The sequence below is a fragment of the Miniopterus schreibersii genome, assembly GCF_964146895.1.
Source record: "Miniopterus schreibersii genome assembly, chromosome: 9".
NCBI classification, from domain to species: domain Eukaryota; kingdom Metazoa; phylum Chordata; class Mammalia; order Chiroptera; family Miniopteridae; genus Miniopterus; species Miniopterus schreibersii.
This window is the reverse complement of record NC_138118.1, coordinates 71,251,391-71,271,262: the sequence shown is the minus strand read 5'-3', so window position 1 is coordinate 71,271,262 and position 19,872 is coordinate 71,251,391. Positions and strand designations below refer to the sequence as shown.

At 36.5% G+C, this 19,872-nt stretch overlaps 1 protein-coding gene across 1 annotated transcript in view; it reads right to left on the bottom strand.

The window, feature by feature from the left end:
- Positions 1-19,872, bottom strand: part of ABCB5 (ATP binding cassette subfamily B member 5) — a gene marked incomplete at both ends in the record, with an annotated part of 76,737 nt that overhangs the window by 6,146 nt on the left and 50,719 nt on the right. Inside the window, 6 exons of the mRNA XM_081147374.1 lie at positions 602-808; positions 2,881-3,078; positions 3,429-3,585; positions 10,783-10,923; positions 11,944-12,044; positions 14,983-15,186. Coding sequence (XP_081003500.1) covers positions 602-808; positions 2,881-3,078; positions 3,429-3,585; positions 10,783-10,923; positions 11,944-12,044; positions 14,983-15,186 — 1,008 coding nt within the window. The remainder of the gene's footprint in view (positions 1-601; positions 809-2,880; positions 3,079-3,428; positions 3,586-10,782; positions 10,924-11,943; positions 12,045-14,982; positions 15,187-19,872) is intronic.

Below are 19,872 nucleotides of genomic sequence, written 5' to 3'. Positions count from 1 at the left end.
TGAAGAAAGAACAAATGCAAATGCCCTGAGGTATGGAAGAACTTGGTATGTTTGTAAGATAGAAAAGAGGCCAGTGTGGCTGTGAGGAAGGAACTGGAGAGGTGTGCAGGGCCAGGTCACAAAAGGCCTTGCCAGCTACATGAAGAGTTTGGACTTTATTCTAAGTACAAAGGGATGCCATTAGGAAGTTTTAAACCAGGAGGCATATGAACTAATTTATGTTTCTAAAGGATCCCTCCAGTTGCTGTGAGGAAGAAGAATTATAAAGGGGCAAGACTAAAAGCAGGAAGACAGATTAAGAGGCTACTGGGATCATCCAGAGGGGCATAGTGGTGGTATAGACAAAAATAAAGTGTAACTGGATAGAAGCTGAAGAATCAAAATATGAAATTTAATTTAGTGAATATTAAAATAGTTTGGTCTTGGAAAAAATAGTCACATAAAATCTCAAACTTTGCTTTTTACATCTAACTGTACATTAGATCCTGGTAATAAATAAATTGTATAATACAAGGAGCAAGTAAAACAACCACTTAGGCCCATTGAACTACCTAGGCTAACTTGGCAGCTTTGTAGTTCAAGGTTTCAAATATTTTCTTACCTCAGGAAGATCCTCAATAAAAGAATGGATATTTGCTGCATTTGCTACTTCTTTTATCTCATCTAATGGCACAACACGGCTGTTATCACCATAGGCGATGTTCTCAGCAATGCTACAGTTGAAGAGCACAGGCTCTTGAGAAACGATTGCTATTTGGGAACGGAGCCACTGTACGTTCAATTCCTTTGCATCCACACCATCAAAAAGCTGCCAAAACCAGAATGGAGAATGGTATGTGAAGATCCAACACTATATCATGTTACAGTTCACTGTATTCAAACATATACAAATCATAACAAGAAAGTCAGGCATTCAAACTATTTAGTAGCATAATGTTACCCAAGGAAGGCTCATAAATCATGTCTCATAGAAGCAGACAGTGAGTAAATGACTAAAATATCAACTCCTAAACTGACCTGACATTTCTAGGAATGCCCACATATTCTAGAGACCTGCCCAGAGTCTAGAGTAAAGCCTGCTGCTCTGCACTTAAGTCACATGGAAAATGACCAACCTCCACTGTAACAGGTCCCTACTTTATTAAAGCTCAGAGACTATATTAGTAGCCCACATGTAGAAACATGTCATTTTTTTTTTTTTTAAATGTATCTTTATGAATTTCTGAGAGAGGAGGGGAAAGGGAGAGAGAGAGAGAAACATCAGTGATGGGAGAGTTGTCACTGATCAGCTACCTCAGGCACATCTCCGACTGGGGATTGAGCCCACAACCCGGGCATGTGCCCTGTCCGGGAACTGAATTGTGATCTCCTGGATCCTAGGTCGATGCTTAACTGCTGAGCCACGCCGGGCTAGAAACATGTCATTTTGCACATAGCCATGTTTATTTACATGTTCATATAATAACATTCAACCTACTGTGTGAAGGGGCTTGGGCATGGGGGAAATAGTGGTAAACAAGACAAAGCTCTTGCACACCTGCAGCTTATATTCTAGTGGAGAGAGGCAGGCAATAAACACACTAACAAAGAACTCAAACTTAGAAAAAGTGTCATGAAGACAGGATAATGGGAGAGAAAGTGATTGAGGATGTGGGGATGCGGGAAGGGGGTGGGTAGATGCATTATTTTTTATAGAGTTATGTAAGAAGTCCTACCTAAGGAAGTAGCATTGACTGAGACATAAATGATGAGAAGGAACCAGCAAAGAAGAGTGAAAACATTCTAACCAGGCTAATAGCAAAATCAAAGGCCTATACATGAGTTTATAGAATATAAAGAAGCCAGTTAGACTGACACAGTGCACAACAATCTGGGGGAGGGGAGGGCATGGTGATAGGAAAGGAGTTTGGAGAGAGAGGCAGATGCCAGATCATGAAGGACCTTGACTGATGGTATGGACTATGGGTAACTCTGTGATGGAAAACCACTGGAGAGTTTAAAGGAGGGAGTGTCATATGCTATGTGCCAATAGATGAGTGGTACCTAATTTTGTTACTTATTATGGACTTATTATTGGTAAAAAGGGAGCCATTTTGGACTGTTCCATTTTGCAAACAGTCACTGAGAATCCGTGATGGGGAAAAGACTAAATTGCAGGAGAATAGGACTAATAAGGACTAATAAAAGTTTTTGACTTTTAGAGGCTTCTACTTTTTTGTGTGAGAAGGATGAGGCAGAACAGGAGGCTGTGTTTGTATATATGTGTAATGTGGTGGTTGGGGGGGAGAGGATTAGTGAAAGCCTGAATATAATGTAAAGTAAGAAAAGTGCTAGGTGAGAAAAACAGTCTTTGGAGTTCAAAGGAGGGAAAGGTTCCATTTCTTTGAGATCAGGATGCAGGATGTAATAGAGCTGATTCAGATAAGCCCTAATCATGTATAATAAGGTTTTAGGAGTTGGGGGTGGAGGGGTTGAAGATGGCCAGTGGAAACAGCAGAAAACCTGAACCAAGGAGGCAGAGGAAACTATTCTCTCTGTCTTAAACCAGAACAGAATAAAGAGTGAGCCCAGATATGGATATTAGACTGGTCCTCCAAACACCTGTATTTTAAAAGAATCCCATGGCTTATGAGATCAAAATTTCTACTGCCATAATGGAGGAAGAATCTTTGGGTCTTTATACTTAGTGTCAAAGTCCTACCCATCATTTCTGTCATCGGTTTGTTTATCCTCTTAGTTAAGGGATAGTTCTTTTTTCTCTTTCTTTTAACTACTGTACTTTTTGCCCTACCCAAACCAGTGAGGGTGCTTAAGCCCAAGAGAATGTTTAAGAATAGCACTGCTAATCCCCAGGTAAATTGTATTTAAATTAAGTCTTACTAGTTGTCCTTTCATGGGGTCATAAAATCTCTGCAGAAGTTGGACAGAGGTGCTCTTCCCACAGCCACTGCTCCCAACAAATGCTACTGTCTTCCCTTTCTCAATACTGAGGCATAAGCCACGAAGGATGAGAACATCTGGGCGACATGGATAGAAGAAAGAGATGTCTCGAAACTCAATATTCCCTTCACATGCGTCCTGTGAAAGAAAGTTGGCAGCATTTAGAGTAGAAGGATGACTTTGAAAGGTTGTAACACATTATAGCACATTGGCTGCGCACTTTCTGAAAACTGTGCACGTCCCACACTATTTTAATTTTAAACATCATATTCCTCTCTGTAGAGCTGCTCATTGCACATTGGTTTGTTACTTTCATTTAGATTTTTTTATCTGTACTTCTTGTTGTCTTCACTACTGGACTTCACAAAGTTGCTTAAAAGCCCTGGTTTCCTTCAGCTTCACTATATAGTCACAGTCCAACCTGCAGACAAGCTGTTAATATGGACAATTAACAATAAGTGGACATATAAAATCATAGTTGTGCTTACTGGTTTTTTCCCTTCTTGACTATAGCTGTCTATAGTTGGTTTCTTTTCCAACAAAGCAAACAGTTGTGCAGCCCCAGATTTGGCTCTTGAATATTCAGGTGCCAAAGCAAGTGTTTCTCCAATGGCCATAGCTCCGTATGCAATTGCAGTAAAAACTCTATCAGAAGAGAAAGCAGGTGAATCTTAGGTGCAATTCAAACAATCGAGCTCTAAAAGTAAAGGAGAAAGCAGGCACAGAAATATAATCTTTTGATCCAGACAACACCGCCAATGCTGAAGGCCCAACAATGACATATCCTTTGTAATTTTCTGCTACACAGTGATCATCCTTTGCTCTGGACACCACAATAACCTTTGAAGCTCAGGTAATCTTAAAAATTTCTCTTCCAATTAGAGACACAGATCAAAGGCCCTAACTAGTGAATATAAGACTTTTTAGCCACCTTGATATAAGGCTCACTTGCTTGGAGATATGAGAGAGAATTTAACTGACAACAGGAAGGATGAGTCTCCAGAAGAGAGATCTGAATTCACACCCTAGATATGAATTTTTTTCCTGTTTTTGCATATACTATAATGTAGTTAGAATAGATAATTGATGATTTAAAGAAAGTAAAGCATACAGAGTTTGTTAAACTCCCCACCAAATCTGACTAAAATATACCTTAACAAGACTGGAAGAAGAGCTTTGATGTTTTAAGTTTGCTATAGATTATGATCTCAGTTTCAAAATATGTCAATTATAAAATGGTAAGCATGCAGATTTACCTGGAAGCATACAGAGCCTTCACGGAAATGTGGCATACTATATGATCATGGTTAAATATTATTCTTTTTTTTTCATTTTAGACATGAAAACATTTTACTGGAATGAAACATAATGCATCTCAGTAGCATGCTAAACATATAATTCAACTAAGACTGGATAAATTTCACTGATAATATTTAAACATTAGTCAGTAAAAGGATATCGCAGAACCCAGTTGCTTGTTTTCTCTGCTGGATCACAGAAAAGTAAACAGGTGTGAGCTACTGATGAATTTCTCCAGAGATGGCATCTACCAAGGGGTGGATGTTGATGCAGTCTCTTCAGTGACCCAGACCTCAGGTCCTGAATCTTGTCTTTACAAAGGTCAAACATAGTATAAAACATAAAAACAGCCGGTTTGCTTAGATGTTGGATGCTAAAATTATTGTAGCCACTAGTTCTGTGATGTCAAGGCATTTTTAGTACTAATATTTACAGAAATTGTTTAAAGTTCAAAATGCCATTCACAATACCTAATACCCAACTATAAATATTAGAAGTGGTTACTGAATTTAGGTAACATATCAGAGGTTTTTCTTTTTTTCTTAATGCAAGAAAAACATCAAACTAAATCAGAATTAAGCCTCAGTCTAATCCAAGTGTCAGCAGGTGAGATGGGAAGATAATTGGATTATTAGTCAGGAGACCTGGATTCTAGTTCCACAGGAAGAGAGGCTTCTCAGAACACTAGAAAAAATACCTCCTCTTCTGTTTTGACATGTCCCAGAATATCTACCTGTCCTAAAATTTCCACCATTAGAAGTCAGTTAAAGCATTAGGCATAGACTACAGAGGCTAATGTCTTTGTCAGGTCCCTCATAAAATGGAAATTTACCGAGATGGGAAGAGGAGTCTTCCATTGAGAACTTGTGTCTGTGTGAGGTGAATGAACAACAGAGCAAGAAGAGGAGTTTCAGCAGAGGAGGCAGAATACCAGTTCAAAGTCCTGACGCTGTCTTTACTGTGTGTGTGTTGAGGGAAGGGTGAGTGGGATGGTGGTTGATGGTGATGAGGACTATACTGAGTGATCTGGATGTTGAGTTAGGGACATTCACCTTCTTTATATTTTTCCCCCCAGGTGGGAAAAAGACAGGCCAAGACTAGTCTGCAACAGAATCTGTCCTAACCCAGTCTGGCCCAATTAGCTAGAGTGAACTAAATTGCAATTCACCTCTACTCAAAAAGTATGTTTTGCACAACCAGTGCTGTAACTCTATGCCAGAGTTAAACCACATCCTTCAAATCTGGTCCAAACGCCTGTGGGCATTTGAACCAAGAGCTTACTCCAGAGAAATGTTCAGGCCAGCATCCCATGTCATTGTTTGTCTGGGAAATTTCACCTATTTGGGAATTTATAAAGGGGAATGATTTGCTATAATGACAAAAGTTTTAAAGTCACTAATAACTCATTTTTTAAAGTATTAATCTATAATAATTGCTTATATATCCCTTCATGCATATAAGATTATAAGAAACATTACATAGTTCAGAAATTATTTTCATGTTGAACAAACTCCTGATGCCTAAGTACCTGAAAATCCTTCCCAGACTTCTTCTTGCTCAATATTCTTCTCCCTCAACCCCTATCAACCCAAAGATTTTTGCTATACATTCAATATAGCAGTATAAATTCAGTATATATACATATAAGGATAAACTGTAGATAAGATTTCTTCTTCCATGCACAATTTAAGCTTAAGAAAGTTATGGAAGTTACATTAAAAAAAATATTATAAAGTGCTTAGTATAATGCTCAACAGATGTTTAAGTTATTATTCTCATAGAACTGAAAGTTAATGGCATACTTCCTATTGGAAAATAAGCTCTCACACTTCTATAGATATAGATTAGCACAGCAGATCAAATCACAACTTTTGAAGTTCCCACTTAATTTCCTTTTTTTGACTGGAAGGCAGAGAATCTTTCTTCACAGAGGTGGCCATTGCAATTATTCCAGTACTCATACTCTTTCCTCCTAACATCCATATAATAACCCCCAAATTCTTTTTTTCCCATCCTAACTTCCTTCCTCAACAAATGACAAAAAGAATACAATTTATATTTATTTGGTACTTTGGGTTTTATAGAATGTTTTCATATACACGGTGCCATTTGATCATGTAGGAGATAAGGACGGCAGGAACTCTATTGCTTCTTGACAAATGAGGACTCCAGCCCACAGAAATCAGGCCATTTGCCTAGGGTCACATAACTGTGAAAGTGTAGGACTGAAACTTGAACATCCTTGCTCACTGTTTTTCCTTACATGGTGCTCTTTCCAGTGGAAAGCTGGCTTGAGCTCTCATTCTCTGCATGTTGAGGTTTGTTACCACTTGTTTCCTGTATTAGAATCTTCAGAGGACCTGTGATACCAAATCTCCCTTGATTTGTCTCCTTTAGATCCCTTCAGTCATTGACCCCTCTATTCAGATTTCTCATCCTGTCCTCCTCCCTCTGGATAATCTCTGGAGGGCTGGCTCAGGAGTTGGGTGGGTGCCACTGCAGTGAGCATAAAAAGACTTTCCTTGTTTTGGCTAAGTGAGGTTGCTTTCCTGATTACAATGATGACACATCTTCCACGGCTTCCCAGCCTAGAGCAAAGATGGTGGTGGTGGCCTAGCTTGCTTCTTTCTATCCCTAATTACTTCAGGCTATCAACCAACTATCAATATTTACTGAAAACCTACCTCTATTGCTCTTTTGCTCTGTAATTACACTGAATATTCAAAGTCCTATATGATTTCCTGTCAAGAACTGCACTTGGGTTTCTAGGGGATGAGGCCACAACACAAAAGCTGCCTGGCTCTGCTTCTCAGGCAGTTTTCACGGCGGTGGCCTTATTATTACTGTACTGAAGGCTGTCGTGCTTTGATTCTTTCTTAGCATGTGCCCTACTTCGCTTCCTGCTAATAGGTATAGCAAAGAAGGAAAAAACAGAGAGGAAAGCTATGAAGTGGGGGTATGAAGAGTTACGGAAACCTCTGCAGGGCAATAGTGGTTTCTGGACTATACTGCAAGAGGCAAGTGAGCCAGAAACTAACTTAAAGGCACTAAAAATCAGAGAGGAGAAAATGATTTTGTAATTTTCAAAGTGTGCACATTTATAATGAAGTGAATCAAAGGTGTTGCCAGGGCTAACAGAGGTAGAGGGGGAGAGTTTTACTAAACGTGTATAAGAACCTAAACAAGAGATTTTCTAAATGCTATGCATTCATTGCAAGGCAGCAGAGTGAAAATGTTATCATCTTTTAAAAAATACTCATTTCAGAGAAACTTCTATAATAACAGATGGATGGAGACAGTTCCTACAATAAGAAATACATGTTGCCTTTTTTAAAGAGGAACAAATTAAGGCTAATAGTAGCCATGCTGATAAACTGATATTAGGAGCACATCAAGGGATTCTGCTGTTAAAACTCCCTTTGTGCATATCCCTTTCTAAGGCACACTGTCATTTCTAAAAAACAGACAGCCTACCCATCCCTGTAGCTATAAATCATGAAAATACATTCACATTTTGTTGGGTGAATAAAACATCTTTATTTTTAACAATAAACTAAACTATGATTTCCCCAATTTTTATATAATTCTAGGAGGTTTCTGGTAGCAGCCAAAAGAAAACCCTAACATTTAAAGCAACTATGGACAGCAGCCTGGGATCCAGTCCCCATGCTCTTATTTCTTAAAGAAAGTGTGATTCTCAGATTCTGTGCCTCAGAATAATCTAGGATGTTTGGTAAACTGTAGATTCCCTGCCCTGTACCAGATCTACAAATATCTGAGTTATATTTGTGAGGTGAGCTTCGGATAGCTGCATTTTTAACCAGCTCCTTGATTGGTGAGTTAGGAAACCACTGATTTTTAGAGAATGACACTAGGTTCTTTTTATCTAAGGAGAGTTATAGTAGGAGGGAGTATGTTTGTAAAACTCTTCCATTCAGTTAGTTGATTAGATAGAAAGCTGTCTATCACCCTAGATGCTGGAAGGCACAGAACCTAGGCCAGGTGTAATGTAGTGTGTCTAAAGGGACACTTGTGACATGGTAGTTGGGCGCTATACTGGGTTTCCAAGCAGGCTGGAGAATTTGATGTTAAAGACAGATCTCATCTATTCATATCCCTGTACCCATATTTCCCAGAGACTCCTTTGCCCATACTATAAAAGTATGGGTATCCTTATTTCGTCTGTAGTCTGGTTGAATAAAACTCAAAATGTGCTATTAGTTGCCTTAGCTCAGATAGCTCCCTGTTTCTTCCTTTCCTCAGGACACTGCAAAACACCAATGTGATATTGTTTTTTAATCATTACTCTTAATGTTAATATTCTACATATGTTCTGACAGCTAAAATGCTTATCTCCAGAAATGACCCTTTTTATGAATTTAATGAAAAGTAATTCAGGAAGTGTGGTACACCAGTAAGAGAAGGACTTGTATTGCGGCTTTTTGATTCTCTTATACTTTAAGGTCATAAAGTAACATTGAACAAGTTATTTGTTCCATTTATGTTAAGAATCAGCACAGTTCTAAATAATCAAATGTTCAAAAAACTAAGCAAGTAGTTTTAAAAAAAATAATTTTACAGATAGATTTTGTGAAAGTTTGTCTACAGAATTAGTAACAAAAGTAATCATAATGACAATAATAATTAAAAAAATGTCTACCAAGCAAAGCCTCTGCCATATTGAATCATGAGCTAAAATCTGTGCTCCGCCACTTGCTAATGAAGTGACTTTGTGCAAGTTAGGTAACTTCCTTGAGTCTTAATTTTCCCCATCTATAAAATGGGAATCATAACCTTTCACAAGGTGGTTGAGAGGATTAATCAGATAATGCATGAAAAATCCTTAATATTTGAGTAAGGTTTGTTGTTATAGTGATTATCATGAACAGAATGGTTGGCAGTCTTGAAAGGTCCTTTTTAAGAAACATCTTGCCTGATTTCACTTGCAGGCATGATAGTGATCAGTATGATATTGAGGTTGTATCATTTTTTTGTTTTGTTTTGTTAATCCTCACCCGAGGATATTTTTTCCATTGATTTTTTCTTTCTTTTTTTTTTTAGAGAGAGTGGAAGGGAGGAGAGAGGGGGAGAGAGAGAGAGAGAAACATCAATAGAGAGAGACACATCAATTGGTTGCCTCCTGAACAAGCCCCTACTAGGGCCAGGGATGGAACCTGCAACCCAAGTATGTGTCTTTGACTGGGAATTGAACCTGTGACCTTTTGGTGGTGGGTTGAAGCTCCAACCAGTGAGCCACATTGGCCAGGGCAAGGTTGTATCATTCACTAAGAAAATTCTTTACTTAGCTTTAATCTAAACAAATCTCAGTATGTAGAAGTAGATTCCTGATTATAAACATCCCATTTTTATATAAATGGTTGTCTTTGACTTAGACCCAGTCCTGCTACCAAAGTACCTGGTGTTAGAAATGTGGCTGTAAAAGGGGAGAAAACTAGAAGAATCTGTGAAAAACAGGAGTAATGTGAAAAAGTCGACTCTGGAAGCACATTTCCAGGAATGACTAGACCGCTTAATTACGCAGTTCAAATTTCCCCCTTTATTTTTGATTCAGACATTCATTCAATAAATATTTATTATGTGCCTACTACGTGCCGAGCTTCTGCTTCTGGTTCTAGGGAAACATTAGTGACCAAAACAGGTTAAGCTCTGCCCTCCCTGAGCTTGCAGTCTATGAGCTCAATACAAAAGATAATTTTATATAATGGTAAGTGTTATACATAAAAAATGGTAATAGAATAGAGAGTGATGATGAGGAGCGGCAAGGGGACTACTTAGGGCCATCAGCAAAAATCCCTCTGAGAAGCAGAGGCCTGGATGGTGAGAAAGAGGCAACTCAGCAAAGACCTGGGGAATGATTGTACTAGGAAGAAAGAAGAGCAAGTGCAAAGAGATGGAAGTTCCAGGGACAGAAATGGCAAGTGTGGGGCTGACATGCAGGTCACAAAAAAGGCACTGGTGGATAAGGTTGGAAAAGGAAGCAGAGATGCAAAATTCATAACTATGTGAACAGAATTCCAAGAGAAGTTCTAACAAATTGGGATGCCATAATCAATTCCAAATGTCACTTTTCTGAAGGGAAATACTCATTTGTGTGTGTTTCTTCTGGAATATTTGCTTAGCAAAGAACTCACTGGTTTACAGTCATATTTGATAAAGTCACCTCCACCTTGAGAGTTTCATGAAGCCTCACAAATTCCAGAAGGAATGGATGACCAGGAGGCACAGTTTACCCCCAACACTCCCAAATTCTAATAAACTAAAACAAGGAGCAATTTGCTTAGGAATTTAACTGAGATTACCTGTATTATATCACTACCAGTATTTTACCAGCTAGGCTGTACTTACAGATATTAAAAAACTTTTAGACACTTAAAAAAAAAAAAAAGCAAAAAGATTTAAAAATTTCCCAGCATACCTTTCCCACATATATGATTCAAATGATAATGCCTATAAACTAGACATCTTTCCAGTCAATTTAAGTACATGACTCATTTACAGGTTTTATATTTTTGTACAACTTACATGAACATGCCCTCTGGGGTCATTCGTCCAGCTTGAATTAAATAGACTCCAAATCGAAACCCCACTGCATAGGCAAAATATACAAAAGCATGGCTGAATGCATAACAGATTCCAATGATCTGTGCTTTCTTCAAGGTATTTCTGAAATGCACAAAATTTACTAAGTAATGGGTCATAAGGTATACCTAGAACATTTAAATAAATCTAGAGTAATCAATGGAAGATTAGACATGTAATTTAGGGGATATGCATTTTTCTAAGAATTAGAGAGAACGTTATTTTTTAACTACTGAAAATTATTAGAGAGAAAACAGAAAATGTAATGATTTTCTCTATAGCTATAGACTTAATTTTTTAAAAAAAATTGATTTTAGAGAGAGAGAAACATCTATTTGTTGTTCTACTTATTTATGCATTCATTGATTGTTTCTTGTATGTGCCCTGGCTGGGGATCAAACCCACAACCTTGTATATTGGGATGATGCTCTAACCAACTGAGCTACCCAGCCAGGGCCTATAGCTTTACACTTAATTCAGTTTAACAAAGTTGCCTCTATTTACTTTCAAATGAATGGATAAGTCTGTGAAAGGACAGTTTATGAAAAAATTAAAGAGATTTTGTTTAGAAGTATTTAGAAATATTTTATCTTTTAATCTTTCACTAGGAGAATAAATAGTGAAATTAAAGGTCAGTACCAACCACAAGCATGTGTGTAAAAGAGTACAAAACTATCTCTCTGATAAAGTAATATAAAGAGGATCACTGAGTAAATGTGATAAGAATGAATATTTTAAAATTAAAAGGGGTGGTCACACTTATTGAGTATAGTCATTTCAGAGATTCAGTTTAAAAGGCTCAGCAGTCCTGTGTTTTTTTCTTGAGTATATTTCCTCAGCCATACTTCAGGAAAATGAGAAAAAGGTGCACACTTAGTAAAAGCACTTGGCAAAGTGGGAGGACCTAAAACATATTCTAACGGTGCTTGCTCCCGATTCCTCTTCTAGTCTTCTCTTGGCGACGTCAAATGAGAAATTATGATATGTCATTATTAGGAAAGAGTCCAGAGCAAATGAATTGACAGGCAAATCACTGGGGTCATCAGGGACAGCCTTTACAGGAACAAACAATCGTTAATGGAGTCAGTATGAATCTACAGTCACCTGTGCTGAGTCTGAAGCATCTCCTCATAGGTTTGTTCAAAAGCTTTTTCTCTTGTCAATGACACTATAGTACGTATATTCTCCACAGCTTCAGTTGCTACCTTATAAAACAGGACAATAAAAGATAGAAATAAAATTAATAATGGTTAAAATTCTCCTGATTGTGCATTTCAGTCACTTACACAGGGGACATACTAAGTACACCAAGGCAGTAAGTTTTCCTAATAAGTTTTCTTAGCTTTCTTTCTTCTTTCCCCAAAATAAGATAAGAAAATAACAGTGTGGGATTATAGGCTCAAGGAAAATTTCTTTTGAAAGGATTTAGTCCACTGACCTAAATTTAGCCCCCTTCAAGTCTTCACTGAATTTCTATAGGCAGAAGGATCAAACATTACTGAGCCTTATGTTCATATGTAATTATGTAAAGGAATTGTCCTATGAATTACAAGATAATTCAAGGAGAAGACAGCTGAGAATCAAATAAATAACTATTTCATTCTAGCACAGAAAGGCATATAGCAACCAAAAGGCTCAGGAACATTGCAGTAAGGTAACATGGGGTGTAGCTATAGAATTCTGTATAGCTATAACAGTTTCTCATTTTGATGTCTGTGAACTTAAAAAAGATATTTAATTTAAATACAATTAATGTTTTCATATTTTACATAGTTTTTAAAAAGGAGTAAACACATGGGATCCAAAATGGAGGAGACTTTTGGCTTAGAATAGCTTATTGAACATGAGAACACATGTTGACTTGAAAGAGAACCTTCCTGTTTTCACATTCTGTTTCCAGATTGGCAGAGTAGGTTATGGGACAGAGAAAAACCTAAGTGGACACCAGGTGGTCTCTGAAAGAGAACTTGGGTTACAGGAAAGGACTAGGTTTCTGGACTGTGGTAAGGAAACCTGGATTCTACTCTCAATTTTGATGTTTTGTTTGAAATTCTCATTAATTTAAAAATGAACTAAAAGAAACCTCAATTTGTAACATTCTGTGGTATAAAAGGAAAATGGGTAAGAATACTAAGGCCTTGAGGAAAAACAGAAATGAACAAAAAAAATTCTGTGACCATTTTTCACAATGGAGAAATTTAAAACTTTAGAAAACAGTCATTTAAAAAAAATTAATATGGCCACTTTAAGTCTAAACAATAAAACATTTGGCCCAGCCGGGCGTGGCTCAGCGGTTGAGCATTGACCTGGGATCCAGGCGATCAGGGTTCGATTCCTGGTCAGGGCACATGCCCGGGTTGCGGGCTCGATCAATGACTCTCTCATCATTGATGTTTCTATCTCTCTCTCTCCCTCTCCCTTCCTTTCTCTGAAGTCAATAAAGATATATTTAAAAATAAATAAATTAATTAAAAAATAAAAAATAAAACATTTGATGATTTGTCAAAATCTACATATGCAACCAAAGAAGGAGCAATATGTTTTATTGGCTTAGAATAGTTATGGTGTTTGGTAAATTGATTTAAAACTACTGGGAAAGCTACTGCCTATTTGATTGGAATTACTGATTGTATATTCTGTGGTTACTCTAATAATACAAAAAGGAAAAAAATCAAAGGGCACATATACAACTAAAGCTCATAACATAAAATTCAGATGAGTAAAACATAATTAATTAGGGCCCCATTAATTTGGAAGTTGTGATAATCTGCATACAGGGAGAGTTAAGCAACTTTTCACTGTGGCTGAGGCAGATACATAGTAAGTGGTTCAGTCTGTAGTGCCCAAGCAGACCTTCCAAGGGTCTAGATCTAGTGCAAGAGGTGGAAAGATCCAAGGGTCTGGAAACCAGATTTTAATGAGTCATGTGCTTGGCATCCCTCTTCATGAGTATTCATGCTATTTATAATGTGCCAACTGTGATAGTCACTGTCTTACAAACCAAAAGAAATATTAAAATAATTTTCATATTCAGAGGATGTTTACCGGTGTGATAAAGATCTCTGAAACTATATCCTGAGAACAGCTTAAAGACCTGGGGATGGATGGCCAACACAAGACTCGGTGTTTACATAATGCAACTTCCTAAAAGCTGTCATGAGAAACAGGCTTTGGACCAAGATGAAAGCTAAGAAAAGTAAGATAGATGGCCACCAAAAAAAAAAGAAAAGGAAAAAAAAGCAAAAGAACTGGGAAAGTAATGCACTGCCTGCCATTGGAAAGAAAGGGTGGGTAGAGATGGATGGACACTTGACAGGTTGACAGGGATGTTGTACAAGGGAGTCCTACTTTGAGCACCAGATTAGATCAAATGACCTCTCTTTCAATTACTAGATGTTATTATACAATACTAATGTTTCCCTAAATTTCCAACACAATGATTATTTTTATGGTTATGATTGATCCTGAGAAGCTTAAGTATGTGAAAGCATTTTCCAAGAAATTAAATAAACTGTTCATATTTATCAACATAAAAATGGTTCTTATCTAAAATCTTGTTTTAGGCACTATCACTAAAAAAGTGTACCACTTTGTATTCAGTAACTATTATATTTCTTCTTTCTCTTGAAAAATAAAATACCCAGAATTGTTCAAGAAAATGTAATTATTCAATATCTGAGAATGGGGAATCACGTTAGCAAATTCCCCCATGATACTGTAACAGTAATAATGGCTGACATTACTGAGTACTTCTTGTCCCGACACTATTCTAAGTGTTTTGCATATAATAATGCTCAGTGTTGTTTTGTGTAATTCAAAACTGTACAACTGGACACTATTATTCCCACTTTACAGATGAAGAAATTGAAGTCCAGAAATGTTGACATGCTTGCTCATATCATACATTTTTTAGTGATAGAATATGGATTCTCATTCAGCCAATTGGACTCCAGAGTCCATGATCAAAATCATGTACCCTATTGCTAGAACAGATCTATACCTCATCTTTAACATGTCTGTGTGCACTTAAATACATATACACCACTTTATAGACATTTCTAAGAAAGAAGTTAACATATGTAAAGATGGGAGCTCTGATTTTCTCTTAAAATGTTATGGTGATAATAATAGTCTGTATTTTACCTTTCCAGCATGCTTAAGTTCTTGTTTATCCTTGTTGGCAAATCCAGTCATTGCTGAGGTTTCAATCATTCCTGTCAGAGCTAGTACCGGAGCAATACTCAGAATCAAGAGTGTCATCTCCCATCCATATATGAGGGAAATGATAACTGACAGTCCCATATTAGTTGCATTTTGTGTTAAGACACCAATCCTCGAACCTGTTGCCTATAGTCAGAAATATTTTGGAAAAAAAGTCAGTTAATTTAAAATTTATAAGAATTGCTGCTATAGTTTCTTGCAAAACAAGGTAGCCTTTTTTAGGATTTATACTTAGATTTTAACTTCGAATTTATATTTAGAGATTAAATAATACCCATATTTAAAAAATGTCCTGTACTATGGAGTCATTATGCTTTATCTGTCTACCTTATGTCTGATACTGTTATCCTTTGACATGTTCCTATCATTCTTTAAATAAGTCCTTACTTTCTGATACAAGAAGATTTTCCAGACCCTGCTCCTGGTATCTGTTTTTCTCCAAGGAGTCTTGATTCCTTGTAGTGGAGAATGTTATTTCAAAATCAATATATGGTGCCAGTTGTGCTCATTATTAGTTAGTTAAGTGACAGTAGACAGAACTTCGGAATGTGTGTGTGTGTAGATGCATGCACGCATTGAAATCTTCATTTATTTCTCTAGTTATATTTCTTGAAATGCATTAGTTCACATCAATACCTACTTCCAATCCAACACCACAAGGTTATTTCCAGCTTTCTCCCAACATTTGTTATCCCTTCTTCAATAGTGAGAAACCTGGCTCTCATTTTCTTTAATAGATTCATGTGATTAATCTCTCTGTATGTAATCAGTTTGCCATCATGGCCCCTGCCTCTCCCCTGCATGGATATCTTCTTCACTCTGCTCTGGTCTGGCATTTCCACATCAGGCTGCTGCTACACACGTGTGCCCATTCAGGGTATGTGCGCTCCAAATCCAGCCCCGCCCCTTCCTCCAGCACTGATGGAAGGCTGGCACACTCAGCCACTATGCCATGGTAGAGTTGGATTGAATAATTGAGGATATTCATTAAAATGTACATTTTAGATATGACATCTTGCATTCCCTTTCTGCACTGTATAACCTGGTTTCACTAAGCAAAGTCTAAAGAAACAATATCAAAGTAGAAAAGGAGTTGGAAACATCATGGTGTAAGGTAGCAAAGGAAAATTTTAAAACATTTAAATAAGTAGAAATAAGTTTAAGACTATTTTACAAGAACTACATACCTTATGAATCAACTTTCAGTAGGACATGTGAAATGTAATAAACAAAATGTTATTCTTTTGGTACTGGGATGAAAAAATGAGAACCTTATTTACCTAGAAACACAGCTATAATCAACCAAAATATCAATGCACTTTTTTTTCCTTTTTTCCTTTTTTTGGTGCCCTGACCAAGGGATTGAATCCACAACCTTGGCATATTGGGACAATGCTCTAACCAACTGAGCTACCAGCCAGGGCACAATTCACATTTTAAAACATATTTTGGTCTGATCATGAAAGTACAACAGTTGGAAAAGGTTTAGATAATGCTAAAATTTACATCCTTCCAGGCATAGATATATATACATATTCGAGTTAGGGTTATTATGTGCATGTAGCCTTTTCTACCCTGCTTTGATCCTTTTACATTATACTATAAGCTTTTTCCAGGGTCATTATAAGTAGTCTTCAAAAATATTTAGATTGCTTCCTATGTTTCACTATTAATAACAAAGATGTAGTGAGTGTCTCTGTGTGAAATCTTTGTGCTTATATTTTATTTCCTAATGTTAAATTCTTAGTCTAGAGTTATATGTTAAACGGTATACGCTCTTACATTCTTGGTAGCTATTGTCAAATTGCTTCTCTAAAAGATGATGTCAGTTTTCACTAAAGTACTCCCAAATTAGTATACTCATTACAATAACAACAATAAAAAGCCCTTTCTGCCCCCAGGGCTCTGCCTCATTCCTAAGAAAAACTTTTGTGGCTTCAGTTGCATTTGGCAATAATCATCAATTTCCCAATAAGTTACCAAAGAAAACTCCAAGAAAGTAAAAACAAACAACAGCAAACACCAAACCAACCACTAAATACTGAAAATTAAGGTGGACAGAAACCTATTGTAAGTGTCTTAGGGTATTACAGACGAACTCTAATAAGACTTCTGAGGCTGAAGGAGGAATGTCATTTGGTAGTTAATGCTGACTTACACTCTGTCTCTTGAGAGTCCAAGGATGAGGAGAGAAATGTTTTTAGGTATAAAGTTATGCAATGTGTTAGAGAAAGAGGTAGAGATGCCTAACTGAGCCACAGTACATAAACATTTGAGTCACTTAAAATTAGTCTAAGGACCATACACATCAACCTCATTTCTCAAAACATTTAAGTGTAAACTTGCCAATTTTTTGGTGAGACAGTCTTCTATTTGAATGTTTCTTGGCACGTACTTTTCTATAAAGTTACCTGCATTTGCATATCCTTGTTTACCCAATGTGTGACTAATCTGCTGCTTGAAAAGAAGATTATATACCTATTTATATGGTATTTTAGTTTAAGCTACCAGAAACTTATTGAAATATTCAGTCATTTCAGCCAAGAACAGGCCACAAACCTTGCCTTTTGGTGATGGTGGTAGAATAAGAAAAATCTGAATATATATTTTCCTGTTCCATGAAGAATGAACAGAAAATAACAGACATCTGGCTTTGAAAAAATGCGGTAAGAATGAAAGGAAAATGGTCTTAAAGATATAAGAACAGTGTACCTCTGGAATGAATTTAGAACTGGAATCAGAAAATTTAATGAAACTTCCTTAGATCCTTTAGGAACATGCTCAAAGATACAGTTGGTTTTTTCTTGGAGACAAAGAGCAGAAAATCATGATTAAATAATTCTTTAGGTAACAATTATTTATGGAGTGTCTCTGCCTACCAAGTCTAAGGCACTATGCTAAATGTGATGAATACAACTTGTATAAGAAAATTACAGCATACAAAGAGGAATGGCTAGCATAAGAAAATAAAGGGAAGGAAACTCAGTACGCAATTGTAGAAAGAAAATTCCATATGGTAGGATTTCTGTTTCTGGCTAACTCGGAAGGAATGGAGTAGTTTTATGCTCCTATCTAAAACAAACAAAAAAATAGACAAAACACATGAACCAACTGTTTTCAAGGTAATGAACTTAAGGCAACGAAGGGAAGAGATGGGAAACAAATAAGGTGAGCCCTATGATTGCCCCAGCTTACTCCCTGAAAATTTAAAATGAAGTATCTCATCTTAATATAATTTCTTCATAAAAAAAAAAAAAAAGGGAAAATGAGGCTAAAATTAAGTTTCTGAGTGGCTCATTTATTAGCTAAGCAAAGAATGTCATTATTATGGATAGTGAGTTAATTAAATCATTTTATTGCAGCAGTAGAAGAAATGTGTTTAGAAAGCATAAATTTGCATCAGACCATTAGTGTTTTGGTGAGAATAGTTGCTCAAAAAGTTGAAAACCTTGAGAGCAATAATAGTCAATTACAAACCAAGGTAGATTATTTTGATTAGCTTTATCTGGCCCTTGATGGGTTGACATATATTACTGATACTGCTCAACTGTAGGTTTTTTGAGGAGCCAATGCTGAGTTTGAAGTGACTGAAAAGTTAGCTGCTATGACGAGTCTGCATCGAACAAATACAGGTGAGAATATTTTCAAAGAAGTTGAGAAAAAGCTAAGTCAGTACAACCCGAAGTGGAATCTGCTAAGAAGTATTATAACTGATGATGGTGAAAAATATTTGGAGAGCAGAAAAAAGGCTTAATTGGACAAATTTATGTGAAAATGTAATAAAATTATTATTAATTGTATTATTCATCAGCAAGTATTTTGTGGAAAATAACTGAATTTATCACACATTATTGGACCAGTATGGTGAATGGTAAAGTTCATTTGCTCTTATAAACTTAACCATCTTTATTTCAATTTTTGTCAAAAATGGAAGCTGACTATCTTGACTTGCCTTGCCACACAAAAGTTTGAGAGGTTAGCAGTGACAGTTTCATTGCAATATTTTGAGTTCAGAGCTGAGATTAAAATTTTTCTTTACAAGAAGAACCATCTTTAACCATTTTAGCTTCTGCTGCTGTAGACTTGGTAATGTCTCTAAATGAATTCAACCTAAAATTGTAAGGCAAAACAGAAATTATATGCCGAATTTACACTATGGTAAAGTCATTTTGATTATATGCCAAACTTATACTATGCCAAACTTATACTATGGTAAAGTCATTTTGATGACTACTAACATTGTTTGAATCACAAGTAATGACTAGATATTTTATACATTTCCCATGTCAAAAAGTTAAATCAAGAAATGAGGTCACCGTTGTCCAGATAATGACAACCTAGTTATACCTAATCAATTCATTGGGCCTTTGGAATTCATAACTGAGTTTTTAAAAATTATTTCTTTGGGCAATATAATTATAGTTATGATGAGAAGAATTCTTGTAACTAACATTTGGGTCTATCAGTATTACATCAAGTATACACTATAGTGGTCGATAACACACTTTCTTGTGGACAAAAATGAAGTAAGACTTTTGGTTGATGAAAAGGGGTTGCTAAAATATATAGCAAAAATATCTTTGTAATTTTGTGGAATCTAGTCTTCCAAAGAATCTAAAATGGCCTTATACCTTTAGTAAAACTACATATTACACAGAAAATAGTCTGTTGGACAGATATACTGGCAATACACCATTACTTCAGACTGCTAAATTAGTTGTATTCAATCAACTATTTCAGGAATCATGTTGTCCTATGACTTTATTTCACTAACATGGCTCTCAAAGTATCAAAGTTTTTAAAAAATGGCCA